The sequence below is a fragment of the Micromys minutus genome (assembly GCF_963924665.1).
Source record: "Micromys minutus genome assembly, chromosome: 23".
Taxonomy (NCBI): domain Eukaryota; kingdom Metazoa; phylum Chordata; class Mammalia; order Rodentia; family Muridae; genus Micromys; species Micromys minutus.
This window is the reverse complement of record NC_137958.1, coordinates 50,285,906-50,304,728: the sequence shown is the minus strand read 5'-3', so window position 1 is coordinate 50,304,728 and position 18,823 is coordinate 50,285,906. Positions and strand designations below refer to the sequence as shown.

General features: G+C 39.0%; 1 protein-coding gene across 1 annotated transcript in view; it reads right to left on the bottom strand.

Annotated features, from left to right (window-relative positions):
* Positions 1-18,823, bottom strand: part of SND1 (staphylococcal nuclease and tudor domain containing 1) — a 385,665-nt gene that overhangs the window by 144,575 nt on the left and 222,267 nt on the right. The window contains exon 14 of the mRNA XM_080936109.1: positions 14,624-14,696. Within this exon, the coding sequence (XP_080792235.1) occupies positions 14,624-14,696 (73 nt within the window). The remainder of the gene's footprint in view (positions 1-14,623; positions 14,697-18,823) is intronic.

Genomic DNA, 18,823 nt, shown 5'->3' with positions numbered 1-18,823 from the left:
AAGATAAAATATTGTAGCTGCATATATTTTAAATTTTAAAAGGTAAAAAATAACCAGAATATGAAAAATGCACTTCCTTAATTTAAGATTCAAGAAAATTTACCCTAGCCAACTAACTTATTATTGAATAGGAAAAAACGATAAGTTCGAAACTATTAGCGCAGTAGTTATTTCTTATAGGAATTACTTTAATATAATAAAAATTGAATGTGTTAAAGCACTTTAAAACTTTTAACAAGAAAAAGGATTATATGAGAGATGGCTAGAACAGGGAAACAATCTTACCAGTTTTTCCAAAGTTGCATAACAAAGTTTCAGCTCTTAGGGAACAGCTAAAAGGAAGCAGGGGAACAAATGACACTGAGAGGACATGGGTTAGCTAACTAGAGAGGACACCATCCATGCTGTATACCCAGCACATGGGAGGCGGATGCAAGTAGTTCAAGGCCAGCTTCATCTTCATAGGGAGTTTGAGGCCAGCCTAAGCTACATAGGACCTGTCCTAAAACACAAAAAAGGGTCAAAAACAAAAAAAGGTAAAAAGTACTTGCTACCAAGCCACTTACTTGTGGGTCCCAGGAATTGGAATGTGGTCCCTTCACCTTTCAAACATTTGCTGTGCTCCACATGCACCTCCTCACCAAAGCTGTAAAAAGCTTTTGGGGAGCAAGTGGAAGGGGATAAAAGGAGAAAAGGTTTCACTAAGTACTAATACCTACCTGGAAACAAAATCAGTTGATATGATTTAGCAAGAATAAAATAATAATTTTCAAACAAAAGAAAAGTTCTATACAGGCTTAGAGATTGTCTTTTTATTGAATGACTTTCAGCTTCCCAAATTTTAACAGCTGAAAGTAAGCTGTGAGAACACACTCACCTTATTCTACATGTTAACTAAGGCATATAAACTGCAGAAGCTGATATATGTGTGCTTCACATAAAAAGGATGACAAAATATACCTAGATTACAATAAAGAAACATACAGTAACTTGTTTTCTTCCTGCCTTCAACCCTCATTTTCTAATAAGGGTGCAGTATAGCCATTAAGGCAGGGCTAAGGATGCCAAGTCAGGTTCTTCCCAAGAACAGCCAGGGTAAATCTATCACTCAAATTCATGGTATCCAGAAAAGTCTTCCACAGTCCCATATTTTCTTGTCATCTGCTCAGATCATTCCAAACAGTCTTCCTCCACCTTTTCTTGCTTGTTAGTACTCTTAACTTCTCAACAGCATACTTTTATAACTTTTGGCTCAATTGATTGTCAGGCTTTTACCCTATGATACCACACAAAATAGTTGTCTCTTTGGAAAGCCTCTCCAGCCCTGCTGCTGGCCTCTGCATGAGGGTGTGGCCAACCTTTCCCTCATCAAGACCCTAGACATTCCTTCATGCCCTTTCCTAGAATTTGGCTTTCTTTCAGATGCAAGCCTTCCACTTTCTGGTTCTACTTTCTTTTCCTTCAACAACAACAACAACAACATTCTTCATACTTCAGAGAAAATGTCTTATGCCTTTAAGGTCAGGTAAATACAGAATTGCTTTTCTATTTCTACTCAGGAGAAAGACTATCCTATTTGGATAGCTTCAAATCAGTAATAAATCCCTTTCATTATTTATCAGTGTAGCAACACATTATACTTTTGATAGTGCCGAATGCTTTAGCTATGATGTACAGGGAAGTTATTTTATTATAAAACAATGGTAATTACTCTAAAAATAGGCAGGAGACATGGCAATTTGTTTTCTGGTTCAGAAATACCAACATATAAGAAAACAATGTTTACAGGCAGAGCATAACAAACTAGAAGAAACACCTTTCAATTATTTTCCGATTAAATATTCTGCCCAAACATGCAATTTCTTAGTATAAATGCCTCATTTATCCAAATAAATCTCTAAACTCACCAGGCAGGACTGAAAAGATGCACACGCAGACAACTGGAAATCCAAAGGCTTATACTTTCAACAATTCTTTTGCTTCTTTTTAAAGCATCGTGCAGAGAATATTTATTGGGCAGGGTGTCATTATGCTGCTTTTGCTGGCCTGGAACTTTTATGTTGACCAGAATGACCTCAAAAATCAGAGCTGTCTGGGGCTGGAAAGATGGCTTGGTGGTTAAAAGCACTAATTGTTCTTCCAGGTCCTGAGTTCAAATCTCAGCAACCACATGGTGGCTCACAACCATCTTTAATGAGATCTGATGCCCTCTTCTGGTGTGTCTGAAGACAGCTACAGTGTATTTATATATGATAAATAAATAAATCTCAAAAAAAGAATAAAATAAAATAAATCAGATCTCTGCCTTCCTGTCTTCCAGTGCTGCGATTAAAAGGCCTACAGTTCCACATCCTGTACAAATAAGTTTTATGGCAACACAAGGAAAGTATCTTCAAGAATGAGACAACAGTGTAGCCATGGCACGTGACACTAGGATATAGAACAAAGTGCACCAATCAGGCTACAGCTGGGTATCTATTACAAGACCCGATCAAACAATAACTTATAGGTGTGGAATATTACTTAAAAAAAGTTTCAGACAGATTTTTATTACTTCCAATATCTCTATAGGTTTGATGTAAGAATGCACTACAGAATCAAAAAATGGCTCAAGAGTTAATTAAAACGAAATGTGCAGAGAAAAGAATATAAAATGGCCTGATAAAGCACACATTTTCATTTCATGGTGAATCAGGAACTTAAGGGCAAGGAAATTGATGTCATGCAGAAATCTAACCTACTCCAGATAAGAAGACAACTTCAGAAAAAGAGAGAGAGAAAAAAAGTCAGTAATCTACTACACAAAATCCAAAAACTTTAAATAAGTGTCAATTAGCTATTAGGTAGAGACAAATTCATTTTTCCCTAAATATTTTCTTTAGAGATGACTGATTGAAGAGACGCAGAATCCTAAATACTGAGGTTAACCATAAAGCATTCAATGATCCCATAATGTTAAGTGAAAGCATTTTATTATGTTTAATTAAGACTTTTCAAGGTCTGGTGAACTTAGAGTTAAAAAACAGATAATTATACAATTTGGAAGAGGAAGTTATAGTTTCCCCAACATGCAAACAAATGACAATTATGGTAGAAACTTATTAAGGAAAACAGAAGGTAAAATTTTAAATGGCACAAATGTATGAAATTAAAAATCCACTTATTTTAGTCACTCAATAGCTTTCTAGAATGATAAAATTTGTTATTCTTTGACCTACCTTTCTATTTTTGTGGTACTGCTTTAAATATTATAGACTATGTTTTAAGGTTATTTATGATATATATATCTATAAACTCATAAACTCATACTATCCTTAAATACAACTTCAAGAGGTAGATTAAGGCAATTACAATACAATTTAAGCAATCCATTCACCGAGCAGTACTAAAAACCACCTATGTCCTCTGCTAGGAACTGATTGTACAGCTGAGTCAAAATACATCTTAGCTATAAATCCTGTGGTAGGTTTCCTCCCATCCTAACATTAGTCTCACCACTCAGTTATTTCCATGGCTATGCAGAAAATTTTAATTTAATTTATTACTATTTGTTAATTCTTGGTTTTATTTTCTCAGTAGTTGGGAGTCCCTTTCAAGCAGTTGTCGAAATATAAAAAGCAAATGGCCATTAAACACACAAAAAACTGATAAATATTGTTTACTATCAGGTAAATGCAAGGTAAAACTACATCAAGAGTCTGTATCTCACTTCATTCAGATCAGCTGTCATTAAGAAAACAAATCAAAGCTGGTAAGGTGACTCAATGGACACACTGGAAAGAGCTGACTCCCTCAAGGACACACACACACACACACACACACACACACACACACACACACAGCCCCCCCCCCCAACACACACACAGCCCTACCCCTGACTCCCCCAAGGAGACATACACACTCTAAAACCAGAGCAAAATCAAGAACAAACAAGAACATCCAAAAGGTGATGAGAATGTGGGGAACCCTTATATATTGCTGGTAGGAATGCAAATTGACACAAACATTAAGGAAGTTGGTATGAAGGTTACTAAACAAAACGAAACAAAATAAAAAGCTAAAGCTACCATCTGACTCTCCCACAGCCCTCCTGAAACTCCACCATTCACAGCAGCCTCATTATGAATCAGGCTAAGTGTCAGGATCATTCCATGATTCAAAGGTAACTAAGCAGCAGACTCTGGTGCAGGCAACATCAAGTTGCCCTTTTGCCAAAGAGCAGAGGTGTAAAACAGTCACGGTTCAAAGCCAGAAAGGTTAAAAAACAAACAGAGCTATCAGTATGATGTTGAGAATTTAAAAAATTGTGCTCCTAGATGAATAGATAAAATTATATATATATATATATGAATAATGCATTTAAAATTTAAAACAAATTCATTTTTTAATGTGTGCAAACATACATGTGCATAGATACTCTTGGACATCATCATATTCCCTGGTGCTGCCATTACAGGAAATTGGCAGCTACTTCCCATGGATCTTGGAAAATTGAACACAGGTCTTTGCAAGTGCAGTATGAGCTCCAATCATTGAGCCATATCTCCAGCCTTCACAATAGAACTTATTCAATCATAAAGGATGACATCATGTTATTTGCAGAAAAACTCCTGGGGGTGGGTGATGGAAGGGGTCTAGTTGGCTGGAGCAGGGTGAGACAGAGGGACTGTGAGTGAGGAGGGGATATAGCCAAAGTATATGATCCACCTGAATCAATGCTGATCAAAACACATCGATTTGTACAACCAATATACTGCCAACCGGAAAACTAGCAATATGAAGTTCTAAAAAAGGATAAATCATCCAGTCTCTGCTCTGAAAAGAACTTATAATACTTCAAAAAGTAAAAAAAAAAAAAAAAAAAAGTGGTGGGAGAGGGCACAATCTGCTTAAGGAATATCTTTCTGGCACAGAGGTACAGATGATTTTTACTTTCCTCTTTCACCTACTTGCAGTAGATTCAGTTAAAAACAAAGTTTTTCTATGTAAGAAAAAAGGTTTTATTTATTATTAACATTCAAGACTAATTCTGTTTTGCCCAGATAAACTTATATATCAGTTAGGTCAGATAACTGTTCCTCTAGCTCTGGAGCCCTTTGCTATAAATTTGTTCTTTATCTTTTGAGACAAATATTTTTGATGTTGACTAGTCTGTAAATGATGTAGAAAACATCACTGGGAGCTGATGTGGAATTTGTTCTGACTCAATCAAGTGGCTGTACACAGAGTGCTTCCCAGTATAAACAACAAACTTAGGAGTCCTTCTTCAAAGGAATGAAGACTTTACATAGATAATTATGGTTCAAAGTCAGAAAGGTACAAAATAAACAAAGCTTACATATCAGACTGAGTTGAGAATTTAATAAATGTGTTCCTAGTAAGTCAGCAGCATGCTGTAAAACAACTGAAAGCCATGCTTAGCAACAGATTAATACTGTGTACCCAGGATTCTGCATACAAGTGGGAACAGTTGTTGATAAGAAGCTTACAAAGCAAAGAGGAAACCTCTATAGAAAAAAAATTTTTAAGGTAGTTTAATGTAGATCTTTTTGTACTGGAGGTTATAGACTCTTCCTGAAGTTGTATGTAGCAGTTACTCCTAGCCTCACCCTGTAGCTTTCAATTCAAGTATTGAGGTAGATTATATTGGACTATATTGATGATCTAGCGGATCAGTGAAATCCTCACTGACTGAGTAACGAAACTCAAATGCCAGGTTGCAATCAATGTGTTCAACTGAGGACCTTAATCTCACTTCCATCTTTGTCTCCATCAGGACATTTACACTTGTAGGTGTTCTGGGAGTTTTCAGACATTCAAACTATATAGGTACCATTACCACATGTATACACTGCTGGAAAGCAAGTTAGCTCTTCTGCTAATCCAGGTGTGTTGATTTCTAATTTCTGCCGCCACTGCTACCACCACCACCACCACTATTACCCCATTTCTGTTACCTACACAAACTAAGAACATGGTGCTAAACTACCCATTAAGCCATTCTCAGATCTTCAACTCAGGGGAGAGTGAAGCAGTAGGGGTTTGTGTAGTGACACTCTTTAAACACTCTTGGGCAACAAGCTTTTCAATTTCCTTTGCTAGCAACACCCTCCTACTGCTATATGACTTTTATATTTGAGAAAAAAGGCCAAGGCAGAGGGACTTTTTATAATGTGCTCTGTGGAGCCAATAGGATGGCTTGAAGGCAGAGATGCTCCTCTATACTGAGCTAGATTCTTGGAATTCATAGAAAGAGCGGTCCAACTCCTGAACACATGTAGGCGATGCTGGGTGTGCATCTATACACACACAGATATCTCAGATATATTAAATTTTAAAATTTAATTTAAAGAAAGGTATGGCAATATGTATCTTCAATCTTAGTGCTCTGGAGGCAGACAGGCAAAACTCTGTAATTCTAGGCCAGCCTGGTCTACATAGCAAGATCCAGGCCAAACGGCAACATAATAAAACCCCACCTCAAATAAAAAGAAATACTTGTGTGTTATATATATTTGTGTGTGTATATGTATATATGTTAATAAAAACATATATATATATATGTGTGAAAATGATGAGATTACTCATTGTGTAATTCAATTCTCAGAATTCATTATAGGAGAGAACTCCAAAAAGTTGTCCTTTGACTTCCATATTTATGTAGCGCCTACCCACACTCACACATATCATAAATGTATCATAACAATGGTTATAAAATTTTAAAAAGCATTTGAGGCAATTATATACATATACATCCAATAGTTTCTAAACCACTAGTTTAAAAACCACAAAATGGCTCATGCTTAATATTAACATGTTTAGAAATCCCTAATTTTATTTTCAAATCTACTCTGCCGAAGCCTATCATATGGGAAAAATAATACTTCCACAAAAAAGTTCTTTGTGACCTTCTCCACACTGTTCCTGCATGGCAGCTGACTTAACTCTCCTGCCCTGTCCCCTTATCTCCTACCCAGTTTTCTTATTCCCTTCCCCATCTACATCTGATTTGCCTTTCAGCTTCCACAGCCACAACTCTAGCTCCAGCCACTACTCCCTTGTCAGGCCATTCTGAATAAATTGTGGTCATTAGTATGTACTCTCACGGGACTCTGCTCGAATCCCCATAATAATTATACAACCAACTATGTATGTCCATAAAGAATACACTTGTCTGGTTTAATCCTCAATATCCAGCACTGCGTCTGGCATTAAAAAAGCTCTTATTAAATACACACAGTTTAATTGTTCATTCATTGATTTTTACATGAGAAATGCATGGGAAAAAAGCCCAAGATGGAACACATGCAACATCAGGTAAGAGATAAGGCAATGGTAAAAGAGCTTGAGGAGGAGTAATTTTGAACTTGAATCGAAGGAAGGGTTTGAAACAGAAATACTACAGGTGATGATGATATATGTCACTAATGGAGGACTTCCTGTGTGCTAGATAGAATGCTAAGCAACTTAGTAACAACAATCAACAAAAGGTGTTAACCACTGATCTCAGCTGAGCTCTTGCTCTGCCAATTGTTCAGAATATATGTATGTATTAATTCATACAATTACACCACAATCTAAGAAAGCAAGCACTTCCATTACGCCCATTTTACAGATCAGAAAGCTAACAGAAACAATAATTTCTTCAGGGTGACAAAGTATAAGTAATGGAGTCCTCACTTGAATTTCAGTGATCTGAGATGAGAGCCTATGCTGCTCATACTGACTCCATTCTACAAGCACACTTACATCTCTTTACAATCCTGCCTAGTTGGATAACCAGTAGTTAACTTTGAACTTACAGAACCAGCATTAGTTTCTTCCAAATATAAGTTCATTCCCTGAGGTGTATTACTTGACATATCAAATCTAATAAGACACTGTAAATAAATATGAAAGCAATTCATTCCCCTTAGGGAACTAGAAGCTAATAATGAGAATACCTTTAAACAAGCTGAAAAGTACCTATTTATCAACACATACAAGATCACAGTAATATGATTGTCAGTGCTAAAAAAGGCATGATCAGAGCAGCAGGATGTATGCAAAGGGACATAAACAAAAGGAGGCAGAAAGCCTGGTCATAAAGGGAGGAGACAGCACTCAAGAAAGCATGTGCCCTCTAAATGATAAAGATGGAATGCAGGCAAAGTCCTTAATTTGAGAACAGTAAACTGGGGGCTAGGTAAACATGACACAAAAGAAAGTAACCAGGCCTGACTGACAGTGAGGTAGTGCACACACAGCATAGGTCTTTTTCCAAATTAGAAACCCCATTAATAGCTTATGTTTTCAAGACCTTCCAAATCCAATATTGTGTCAGAAATTCTCCAATTTCCTCCTTGGAGTACCACTTCCTGAAGAAGAGAGCCACATTACTAACTACTGGGCATTGCAAAGGTACCTTGAACTCTAATTCAATAATATCTGGATGTCAACATTGCAGAGTTTCCAAAATTCTGTGCAACACAGTCTGTAGGGAATGTTTGAAACATGCTAAATAAAGGCTTAAAATACAAGCAAACAGAATGTCTATGTTAGTAAAATGACTTACTTTGAAATGTTTACATAAGCAATAGCCACAGGACAAAATGGGTTCATTCTAAGGCTAAGTAGTTATGATGACAAAGCAGAGTGCATCTGGGGCAGTATAGGAATAATCAGGGCTTACCTGTGGACTTGGGATAGATACATCAGACAACCCAGTCACACACTGTAACTCAGGAACCAGGAACTTCAGTGAATGACTTCAGGATACCCTTACATTCATTTGCTTTTGCCATGTTGAGCTCATTTAAGCAATCTTGACTCCACAGATTAACTTGACCCAGCATTTCTTCAGGGGTATTAAGCAGCAGAACCAGGACACACCCAATCAATGGTCAAGATACTGCACCTTGCCTTCAATGTCCAGACTTCTTACCCCTAATCCTAACTGTTCTACCAACAAAAGCCGGTCAATGAATGCCAGGAATAGTGGTACAATCCTATATATTCCATTACTAAGGAGAGGCAAGAGGATGCCATAATTCAAGGCAGCCTGGGCTAACAAGTAGGACCCTGTCTCAAATATTCCAAGCCCTGAGACTTAGCTTAGTGGCAGAACACTTGGCCTTGTTTTTTTTATCTCTAGAGCCCAACCTGGTAAATCTCCCAGTGAACAAAATGGCAGTCCAAACAAGCAAGCATCATGGAGTCAGACAATTTAGAGCTTCATTTTAACCCATTTATTGATAAGGAAAAGACTGAGAGGAAAGTAAGAAGCAGATATAGTCACTAGGAGTGCTGACAAAAACGTCCTAAGTCTTACTTTTTATGACAATATAGAAGGAAATGGAAACTCTGAACACACTTTTCTCACAGCAGAGATCAGCTGTGTCTCTAAAGGACACGTCTTCAGAACTTACGTGCATCAAATCAGCCCTTCATGAGGCATCTTCTCAAATTACAAAAGTGCAAAACAGACCAAGAAAATCCACAAAGCAAAACTCAACAGAATTGCATGACAATAAAAGAGCTTATAAGGTTGTGTCCAGTATTCTATAGAAAGTACACTCAGTAATCTTCCTACTTTATTTCAAAGTCTTGAACAATTTTCCTGATATGCAAAACTAAATAAAAGCCAGAGACCATGTCCTAAATTTGGTGCCCTACATTGTACAAAGAACACAAAAGAAATACAACTCAGTCAAAAAATGTATTAAAACTCTCTAAGAAGTACTTAAACACAACCACCACTGACTATAGTCAGTGCTGAAATATAACCCTAAAATGATCTCACGGAAACCACAAATGCTTTTTCATTTATTTGGAAGAAGAGAGTGATGTTCCTGCAATTATGGGGAACTTAATAAGGGAGGAAAAGATTAGCCGCACAGGAATTGTGTGCCTCTAGAGGCCAACCCTCCTTCCTCCCTCAAACCATGAGTGTGAGGGCAACTGACTAATGCAGACTTTCTACCACAACCAATGCCTTCTTGATGGCATCCAACTTTTCTACAGAGAGGGTGGAGGTGGGGTTTGAGGAAGGGAAATGAAAAAGGGAAGTAGAAGGGGAGAAAAGGAAAGAAAGATCACAGGAACAGTAAAAACAGAGAAACTCTACACGATAGTGCACGCATATAATCACAGCAATCTTGTTGAAGCAGAAGGATGGCAAGGCCAGACTGGGCTACACAGTAAGCTCCTGTTTCAAAACAAAATATAACAGAATGCCTGAACCTTCTTTGCAGCCTGCTAATCTAGCAGCCCCCTGCCATTAGAGATGCTGAGTGCTGCAGAGCTGTGGGGCATGTTTTTGGTGTGGAGAGAATCCAAGTCAATTAGCTGCATGCTGCAGTCTAACCCCAGACAGAAGAGAACAGAGAAAGCAGTATCTTCTCTTAAGTGAGGAAGAAATTGAACTGTCAAACAAAGCACAGGTAGGTACCAGAAAGTCAGGAGACCTGAACACTGTCACCACCACAGCTTCTGACCAAGGTTCCAGGACAGCAAACATGAAGCCCAGCAGTATAGCTAGAAGAAACATGACTAAAGAGGGTTTGGCCACTTTTTGTGTCAGCAACAGCAACACATGATCATTAAAATTCCTCAAACATCAGAACAAAGAGACCAGAGATGACAGGAGAGGAAGTCTCAGATACGCACCCGACTCATTACAACTCCTAATGCACAGATGGGAGAGGAAGAGATGGAGGCAGTGGAAGCAATGTGTACTCGCAGTGCTGGCTGCCCTGGAGGAGTGGGAAACTTGCACTCTCTCACTTTTGAATCATAATTGATTTGTCTCATCCACCAGAACAACAGTCAGCCATGCTTTTTCTGTTTTACACTCTATAGAGCACTGTATTTATTGCAGAACAGGCAAAGGCAAAAACAATAATACACTTAAGATAAAGAACAGCTTTATATTCTACTGACATGTAAAGACCAACTTTTGTGTAGTAGCAAGGGAAAAACTGACAGGGTCAGGAAACAACTAAACTCCCTGATAATGGAGACATAGATGTGTGAATGGTGTGCACTCATCATAGAACTGCCCTTCAGATTTGTGTCTGGATATATTTCAGGGGTATCTCGCCACAAAAGAACAGACTACAGAAAAGTATATGGCTTATGCTCAAAAAGCCCACTCTCTATATCTGGAAAAATGAGAAAAATACAGAAGCTTGCCAATTCTTGTATATAAGACATGCCTCACTATGTAGACCTGAGTGTTCTGGAACTCACTATGTAGACCAGGCTGGCTGAACTCACTAGGTGATCCTTAGACCTCTGTCAGTTCACCAATCATTTCTTTAGGACCTAAGTTACTAGCCCAGCAGTTAGCACTTTTAATCCTTAGAAGTCACTCTGAAAATAAATGCAAAAAATACAGATGGATCAACTTTTTACTTTGGTAAAAAGTGTCCAATTAATTGATATGACATAGGCAATCTGCTTATTTTATAAAAGACTTAACCTAATGCTAAATAAACCTGCCATTCATAAACAAAGACCTGCTTCTTAGAATACACCAGGCTAGAGTCTCACTTTCTAAGAAATCCACTCCCATACCTAGATCCTTACTACCCCCAGGAATTCAATCAAGAAGATATTGCCTTTGCTAAATCTCCATATGAAACTATTCTAACGTACCCTACCCTTGGCCTCATGAAATTAAAACCCAAGAGAAGAAATATGAAGAACTGGTACAAAGTTAACTTTTAAAGCAAGATGCAGTCAACTCTGGGACAACACCCACAAGTTATTTGCCTCACGGTCCTGACAGGACATCTTCTGCAGAGAGCAGTTCTTGGGTGTTTTTAGGAGACAGAGTGTGTACTTCTTCCTGTCTTTTGATTTCTCCAAAGATGTATGTGGTGGGAGGAGAATAGAGGGAAGAATTAGGCATAACAGTTCATGGTAAATTATTTTGGCATCGTAGTGTATACACTGTCAGCTCAACAACATCTTCCCATTTATCATGACCTGAAACTATAGAGAGAGTCAGTATGGGGCAATAGGGGAGGGGACAACACAGCTGAAAATGTGCAGCTATTATATAAGTGTACATTACATCGTCATTATGCAGGGGTCTATTTTCCATCAGCTACACACTGCTTGCCCATGACTCTACATGCCTACCTGTCCCTCGGATAGCAAAACTGCAAGCATGCTTTAGGGAGCAGAAAACCCATACATCTCATTTAAATGGCACAAGGGCACCCAACCCATACTCACACTAACACTGATGAAGGGATAGGGATATAAGAAGGGGAAGAACAACCTCTTCTATTACATGGGGCACAAAAAAAAAACTGCAGTCTTAGCTAACTAATCTGTGATCCAGGCAGACAAGGTCATATCTGACATCTATTTAAATTGAATAGCTTTTTACTTCCAGTCTTCCTCCTGCTCAAGCTTTCCTCTTTTATTTATGTGGTCACCAAGGGACATTTAACTGGCATTTATTTTTAAATAACTTAGGAGCAAACCATTTTTTTTTCCACACAGAAAAGAGAATAAAAATAGGTATAAAAATGAGCCACAGTTTAAGGGTGAGTCAGTGGGTTAGGAATAATACTATCAACCATGATAATGATAAAAACAAAGGCAAGTTTGCACAAGCACCACTGATATTTACAATAGCATCTAAAGGGTTAAGAAACACTAGGAAGCAGCAGGGTTAGAGGTGGCACTAAAGATTTCCTGACTCCATCCTCCTAGGTCCTAAGAGGAAAATCATGGCAGCACACCTCTACTAGCTTCCTTAGGACTTCACTGCTAGGGAAAATCGGGAGCCAAAATGCAACCTTGAGCTACTGAGAAAAGTTATCTTCAGGCTGTTCCTTCATTTATTGGCGGTTGCGGGGGTGGTGGTGGTGGTATGTACGGTGCAGCTCATACTAGTGTCATTTACTAATTTGTTTAAAATTCGTTTTCAATTTTAAATGACATCGTTTCCCAAGGTTTCATTCAGCTCTGGAAAGGTCCTAGAGTGTCAGTTTTACGTAGACATTTCCATGGGTAGATGGTCCATTTGTAGAGGAGCCTCCATTGTGTTTTACAAAACAAGTATTTATAACATTTTCTTTCCCTGGAGCTGAACAGTCCCCAAATTGCCTTATCCTTATACCAACCTCTTCAACAAATGAATATTAGGAAAAATATTGAAAATACCATAGCACATACCTAGAGAAATTAATAACATGTATGTCAGTATAACTCAGCAGGCTAAGCCACAGAGAAAACAGGCTGAATAGTCACCTGCTGGTCACATCATCCTGGCAACAATAGCCTTAGCAGATGCATTGCAGATACTAAGAGCTAAACAGCCATTACCAGAAGTTTCTTCTCAAGATTCTAAGCCACAAAAAACATGTGTATCACTGCACCTCACCTAAGTACAAGAGACTCCAACCTTGAGACTGACTGCTAGCTCACAGGAAGTAGGCAACCCTGTTTAATCTGCTGACTAGGCTAACTTGCTATAGTCAAAGAAAAGCTCACTAAAGAAAGTCCCATTGTTTCTAATGGGGTATGAGGATACCTACACATGGGAGATCTGACTAGACAGGCTTTCATAAACTACAACAGAAACAAGAGGAAAGGCTGTGACCAAGCATATAAACATGTCATAAGGAGAAGACATTACATTCAAGTTCTTCCCTGCTTGGGCCCGGGCTGAGCAATGAAAAAATTTGTTTACACTGGTATTGTCATTTTGAGGTCCAAGGCACATTCCATGTGTGTCTACGCTCAGAGTAGGTCCTTTCTCCTTCATTTCGTGATGCAATTTGGTCCTCCTCACCTATGGCACATACCAGTCCCCTGCTTGCCTTTAGTGCAGGAGTTGTGTATCCTGGGTGCCTTCCCTGGCCAGAGTGAAACATTGGCATCATTACCTCCTCTTAGCTGATAGTAGTTCTACCACATAATGTAATTTCTCTACCCCTCCACTCTCCTCCCTCTCCTGTCACCTCCATTGTTTTATTCACAGTACCTAGAACAGTTCCTACACACAGCAGGCAGTCACTAAGTATTTTTGGAAGAAATCCTCAACAAGCAGGACACTGCTCAGTCAGAAGAGATCTCAGCAAAACATTGCTAGAGACAGAGCCTGTTGGGAGCTCAGAAGTATCTGTCACTGATTCTTTTATATATTGTCTTTATTATCTCTAAGGATGGACACATATTTCTCTGTTCTGTTCTAGTAATAGACAAGCTGCAAAGAACTCATTAAGAGACAAGTAATTCCTAGGCTTTCTCTTATAACCTATACTTGACCTTTTAGCATGAAGACTTCTCATTCACAGAATAAAATAGGTATTAAAAAACCCAGATAGCTGATTTTACTTCAAATGAGGAAGTATAAAGCATCTTCTAAACTCATAACAGATAATAATGAAGAAGCAACTTAGAGACAGCTCAGGTAAAGAAACAGAATGGGGCTTTAAATTAACCTTTTACACAATGTAAACCAGAATTTAGGCATGCCTTAAAAATACCCTAGAAAATTCAAATTTAGGGCTTGAAAAGCACAGAGCTAAAGAAAACAGGTAAGCAGAATCCTTTAGTGAGTAAGAAACACACAGGCTCTTGGAAGGCTGAGCCCACAGTTGTATTCAAGGCCACAACTCACCCCAGAAATGTCTGCAACTCGGTGGATGGGTACTTCCTTCTTGCTGTGCAATCCTTTGCCGTTCTTAATAGCTCTGTAAGGGCAGAAGAGAAAAACCCATGAAGATATAAGCCATACCAGGGAAGAGTCTGAGGCTGACATGGGATATGCCATTTCATAAGCCCTGGTGTATACCACTGAGCAGTAAAACTGAGGAGTAGTTGCTGGAGGGAAGAATGTAAGCTGCTCTTCTGTCCAGTCCAGTAACCAGTACTTGGCTGCCAGTCTCAGCTAACAGTATGCCTGATAATCAGAGAACTCCTTTACTTGTTTCCAAATTAAAGGCATTGTTCTGGGCACAAAGGAAGAATCAGTTGGAAGCTCACACTCTTAAGAAGCACAAGTAATAATGTTTCAGTGCTTAATCACATGAAACATTTTAAATGCAAAATATGTACCTAGTGTTCCAATTCTAATGGAAATAAGTTCCTCCCAGGTAAAAAAGATAAATTACCTGGAATGAAGCAATATTGTACAGAAAAGCCATGCTAGGGGAGTGGGATTGGTGAGTACTATATAACCAATATTAAACTTCATTCCAAATTAGTTGTGGTATGGCAACGACAGGATTTCACAGGTAACTCTTGAATTTACATATTTGATCATGAGTTGGTTGGTACTAATCTCTCATCTCTCAACTTCCTATCACTACTGGGTGTGGTCACTGGTGATTACAGGAAGAGTCATGGTTCAGAGCTGGTTGGTTAAGTTATTAAGCCCTTCCGCTACAAGAAAAGGCCCATGTGGGTACTGTTAGCTCCAGATTTCAGCACAGTAAAGGAACAGAGAGATCCCTACTCTAGCCTTTGTAGGGCTTCTGAGTTCTAAAGAAAGTTGGTAGAACAGTACCAGAGGTGTGCATGAACCCTTTGGTCACACTTCCTCTGTGGGCCGGTACTGCAGTGGTAGAAGTACCTCTCACAAGTCTTTAACCTAACTTCAACACACTGAGTCAGGGAGGCACTGTTCAGTACACCTTTTACATGCAGCTAGTGCTTTGACACTTCAGTAAGCCCCTCTGCCATTCCAGGTCACCTGTCACCAGTCTGACTTGAAATGATTTTCAAAAACAATAGACCAAAGCCTTCCTTTTTTGGTATGGCGATTTCCACCAATGAACAGTTTTTGGGGGTTGGGGGGAGAGCAGACTCTTGAGTGGTAAAGCTTCCTGTGAGAGAGTGGTATAGCTGTTTTTGAACAACCCCAATAACCTAACAGGTTTTCCAAGATGGACTTAGGCAACAGTTTTTCTGTGGTTTGTAGGTGTCCACCCTATTTGGGGCAAATAGACACCTATTTAAAAATACTATGCTCATGTACTTAATGTTAGTGTAAGCATGTGTATGGACACCTTCAGAAGTCAAATGGCAGCTTGGGAAGTAGATTTTTCTCCTCCTACCATGTGTGTCCAAGAAACAGAACTCAGGCTACGCCATGCTATAGCAAATGTTATAATAAAGAATGATATCTGCGTCTAGGACTATGCCCCTTCTTCCTCCCAAGATTTAATTCAGTTGGGCAGGCCAAGCATCTGACTAGGGGACCACCCCCAGGGAGGCAGGCTCACCTTAAGATAACAAACTTCCCCCTTCTAGTATTTCCATCCTCTAGTGTAGTCCTTGGAAGCTGTTAAAGGGTTTGGCAGGGTCTGTTTGACCTACTAAGTCTTGACTCAGAAGGACTCAACTATTTCATTTTCTCCTTTCAATTGCTTTTAGATGCTGTCCAGAGCTCAAGTATGCTTTGCAACTCCCTAATGCTTTCAGCTTCCTTATTCTTTTTTTAAGGCTCAACTCCCTGCTACTGGGCTGACCTCTCTCTCTGGCTTACTTTTTTCATTCACCTCCTCTTGACAGCTGTAAGAATTTGCCTACTGTGTGGTTTTCTTTTAAACCCTCAAATGCTTCTTGAATTTCTATATGAGCCTGTTATTAATTTTTTTTCATTAAAGAGATTAAGGACCCAAGAGTAGACATCTAACTTCCTCCATACTATATAGTGGCTCAAATGGAACTTCCCAAGATTTCTCTTATTACTTTGTTCCTTCATTGATATCTTTTAGATGGTGGAGAAAGCAAACCAGTGAAGGTTCTGAGCTTTCTCAATGTTCACCAGGGCACTAGGTGTCTAACTAACCATCAAAATAAATCAAATATGCCCTCTGAACAGGTAGGTTCATGTTAAAGAGTTGCTGAACTGGTAGACTTTCCTGAACTAGAAAACACTCATACATGAAGAAAAACACAAAGGGCTTGAAAAGTAAATGAGAAAGCTAGGCAAAAAGTAGAGAGGTTTATAGTAAGCTCCAATTCTGTTTTCTTTTTGTGGCTCCAGACCCAGGGCTTAACCAGGGAGAAACATGCAGCTAGCAAGGGGAGCAACAAGTAACACTAAAAGACAGTTCTTTAAAACCAAGTCCAAATAACAAGATGTGTTCTGCTTTGTTCCTAAAAGTGAATCTCAGGCACTGCTTTGCATTCAGGCATCCGTATTAAAAAAATCTTCAGATAGGTTGTGTTATACTTAAGCTACAATGGTTAGGTCAAGTTTAGCACATTCAGAAGCTAACAGTTAAGGTGCACAGTAACATTGAGCCTACTTTTCCTTAGAGAATATTACTTTCTGTAATCAAGCTCATATAATACCATATACATTTACTACAGTGTGTTATGCTTGCAGAAACAGAAAAAAACTCAAACTAAATGTTTCCAGACCAACATGGTTGTCACTTTCTGTTTGGTGTCAACTAAGCACAATAAATTGGAATTCTTTTTTCAAAAATTAAGAGCACAACCAGTTCCAAATTATTATTCATAAGAATATTTTTACTTACACTAAAGACCATTAACAGCATTATATTATACATCCATTGAAGCAAAAACTTTGAGGTAGAACACCATATTCCTAGATTCCTATTCATTCGTGATATCAAGGACTGGGACTGGTACTCCTAGCTACCAGGTAGGTGAAGCCCAGGGGCTCAAGACTAACTTGACCAGCATGACAAGAGTCCATTTACAATAAAACACAAACGATAACATATACTCCTGCACATGAGCACACACAATTAAAAATAAAAAACTTGAACAACCCTGAAATTGATCCTTTTGTTATTTCTTAACAATGAAAATGAAACAGACAATTCACAGTAGGTAGGTAACTACTCAGGTGCCATTTAGGTGCCATGGGATGCAAGCCACAAAGCAAGAGAAATTTGTGAATATATGGGGACTAGTCTGATGTGGACCAAACCTACATTCTTTGCCAAGCTGTAAATATCCTTACTTCATGTCTATAAGGACATATACCAGGACCAACTTCAGAACGTTGTATGTATGAAGTCAAGAAGAGCCATGCTCAGCTGAAAGCCATGTGTGCTGTCCTGATGGCATGTCTCAGTGTTACTCTCCCCAGTTATCTCTGGAAATACTGTGTACTGGATACTGGTACGTGGTTCAAATGCACAACTGCATCCACAAATACCTGGGTACCACAGGGTAAACTGACATTGCCCCACAGGGTCTTGCCCTACATGCTATAAGCATGGTTCTATATCCCTTTTCATTAGGCAATGAACAAAACTCTTGCCTTCTGAAGTTCTGCTGCTTCCTTTTGATAGCTACAGCCACTGGAAGCTGGTGTTGAGACCAGCCAGGGGGAAGCTGTGGGGCAGAACACAGCTTGGTCCTCTCAGAAGCTTTATTCTCTGAGATGCAGCAGTACCAAGCCAGAAAAGCCAGCAGTGTCAAGAAAGGACAAAATCTGCCACTGGCCAGAAAGAGTTGGTGTATAGCCAGATACAAGAAAGGATGATGAGCAGAAGAGGGATGAAAACAGCTTTCTAGGTTCTCCCTGGCCTGGTCAGACTGTTTGGTGCTACAGTGCAGAAGATAATTTCCATGTGTAACTGGAATAGTCTCTGTGTAACAGTAAGATAAGGACTCCACACACATTAGTACTATGGTAGATTCTATAGCCTCTTATGGCTTCAGAGGGTAGCCCGTTCATGTGTACCATACAAATAAACAGACATCTGCAGCCATAGGCTCACCATAACATAAAACATGTTAGAACTAGGCAAGATGACTCACACTTATAATTTTACCATTTGGGAGGTGGCAGTAGGAGACTTAGAAGTTCAAAGCCATCCTTGGCTGTGTA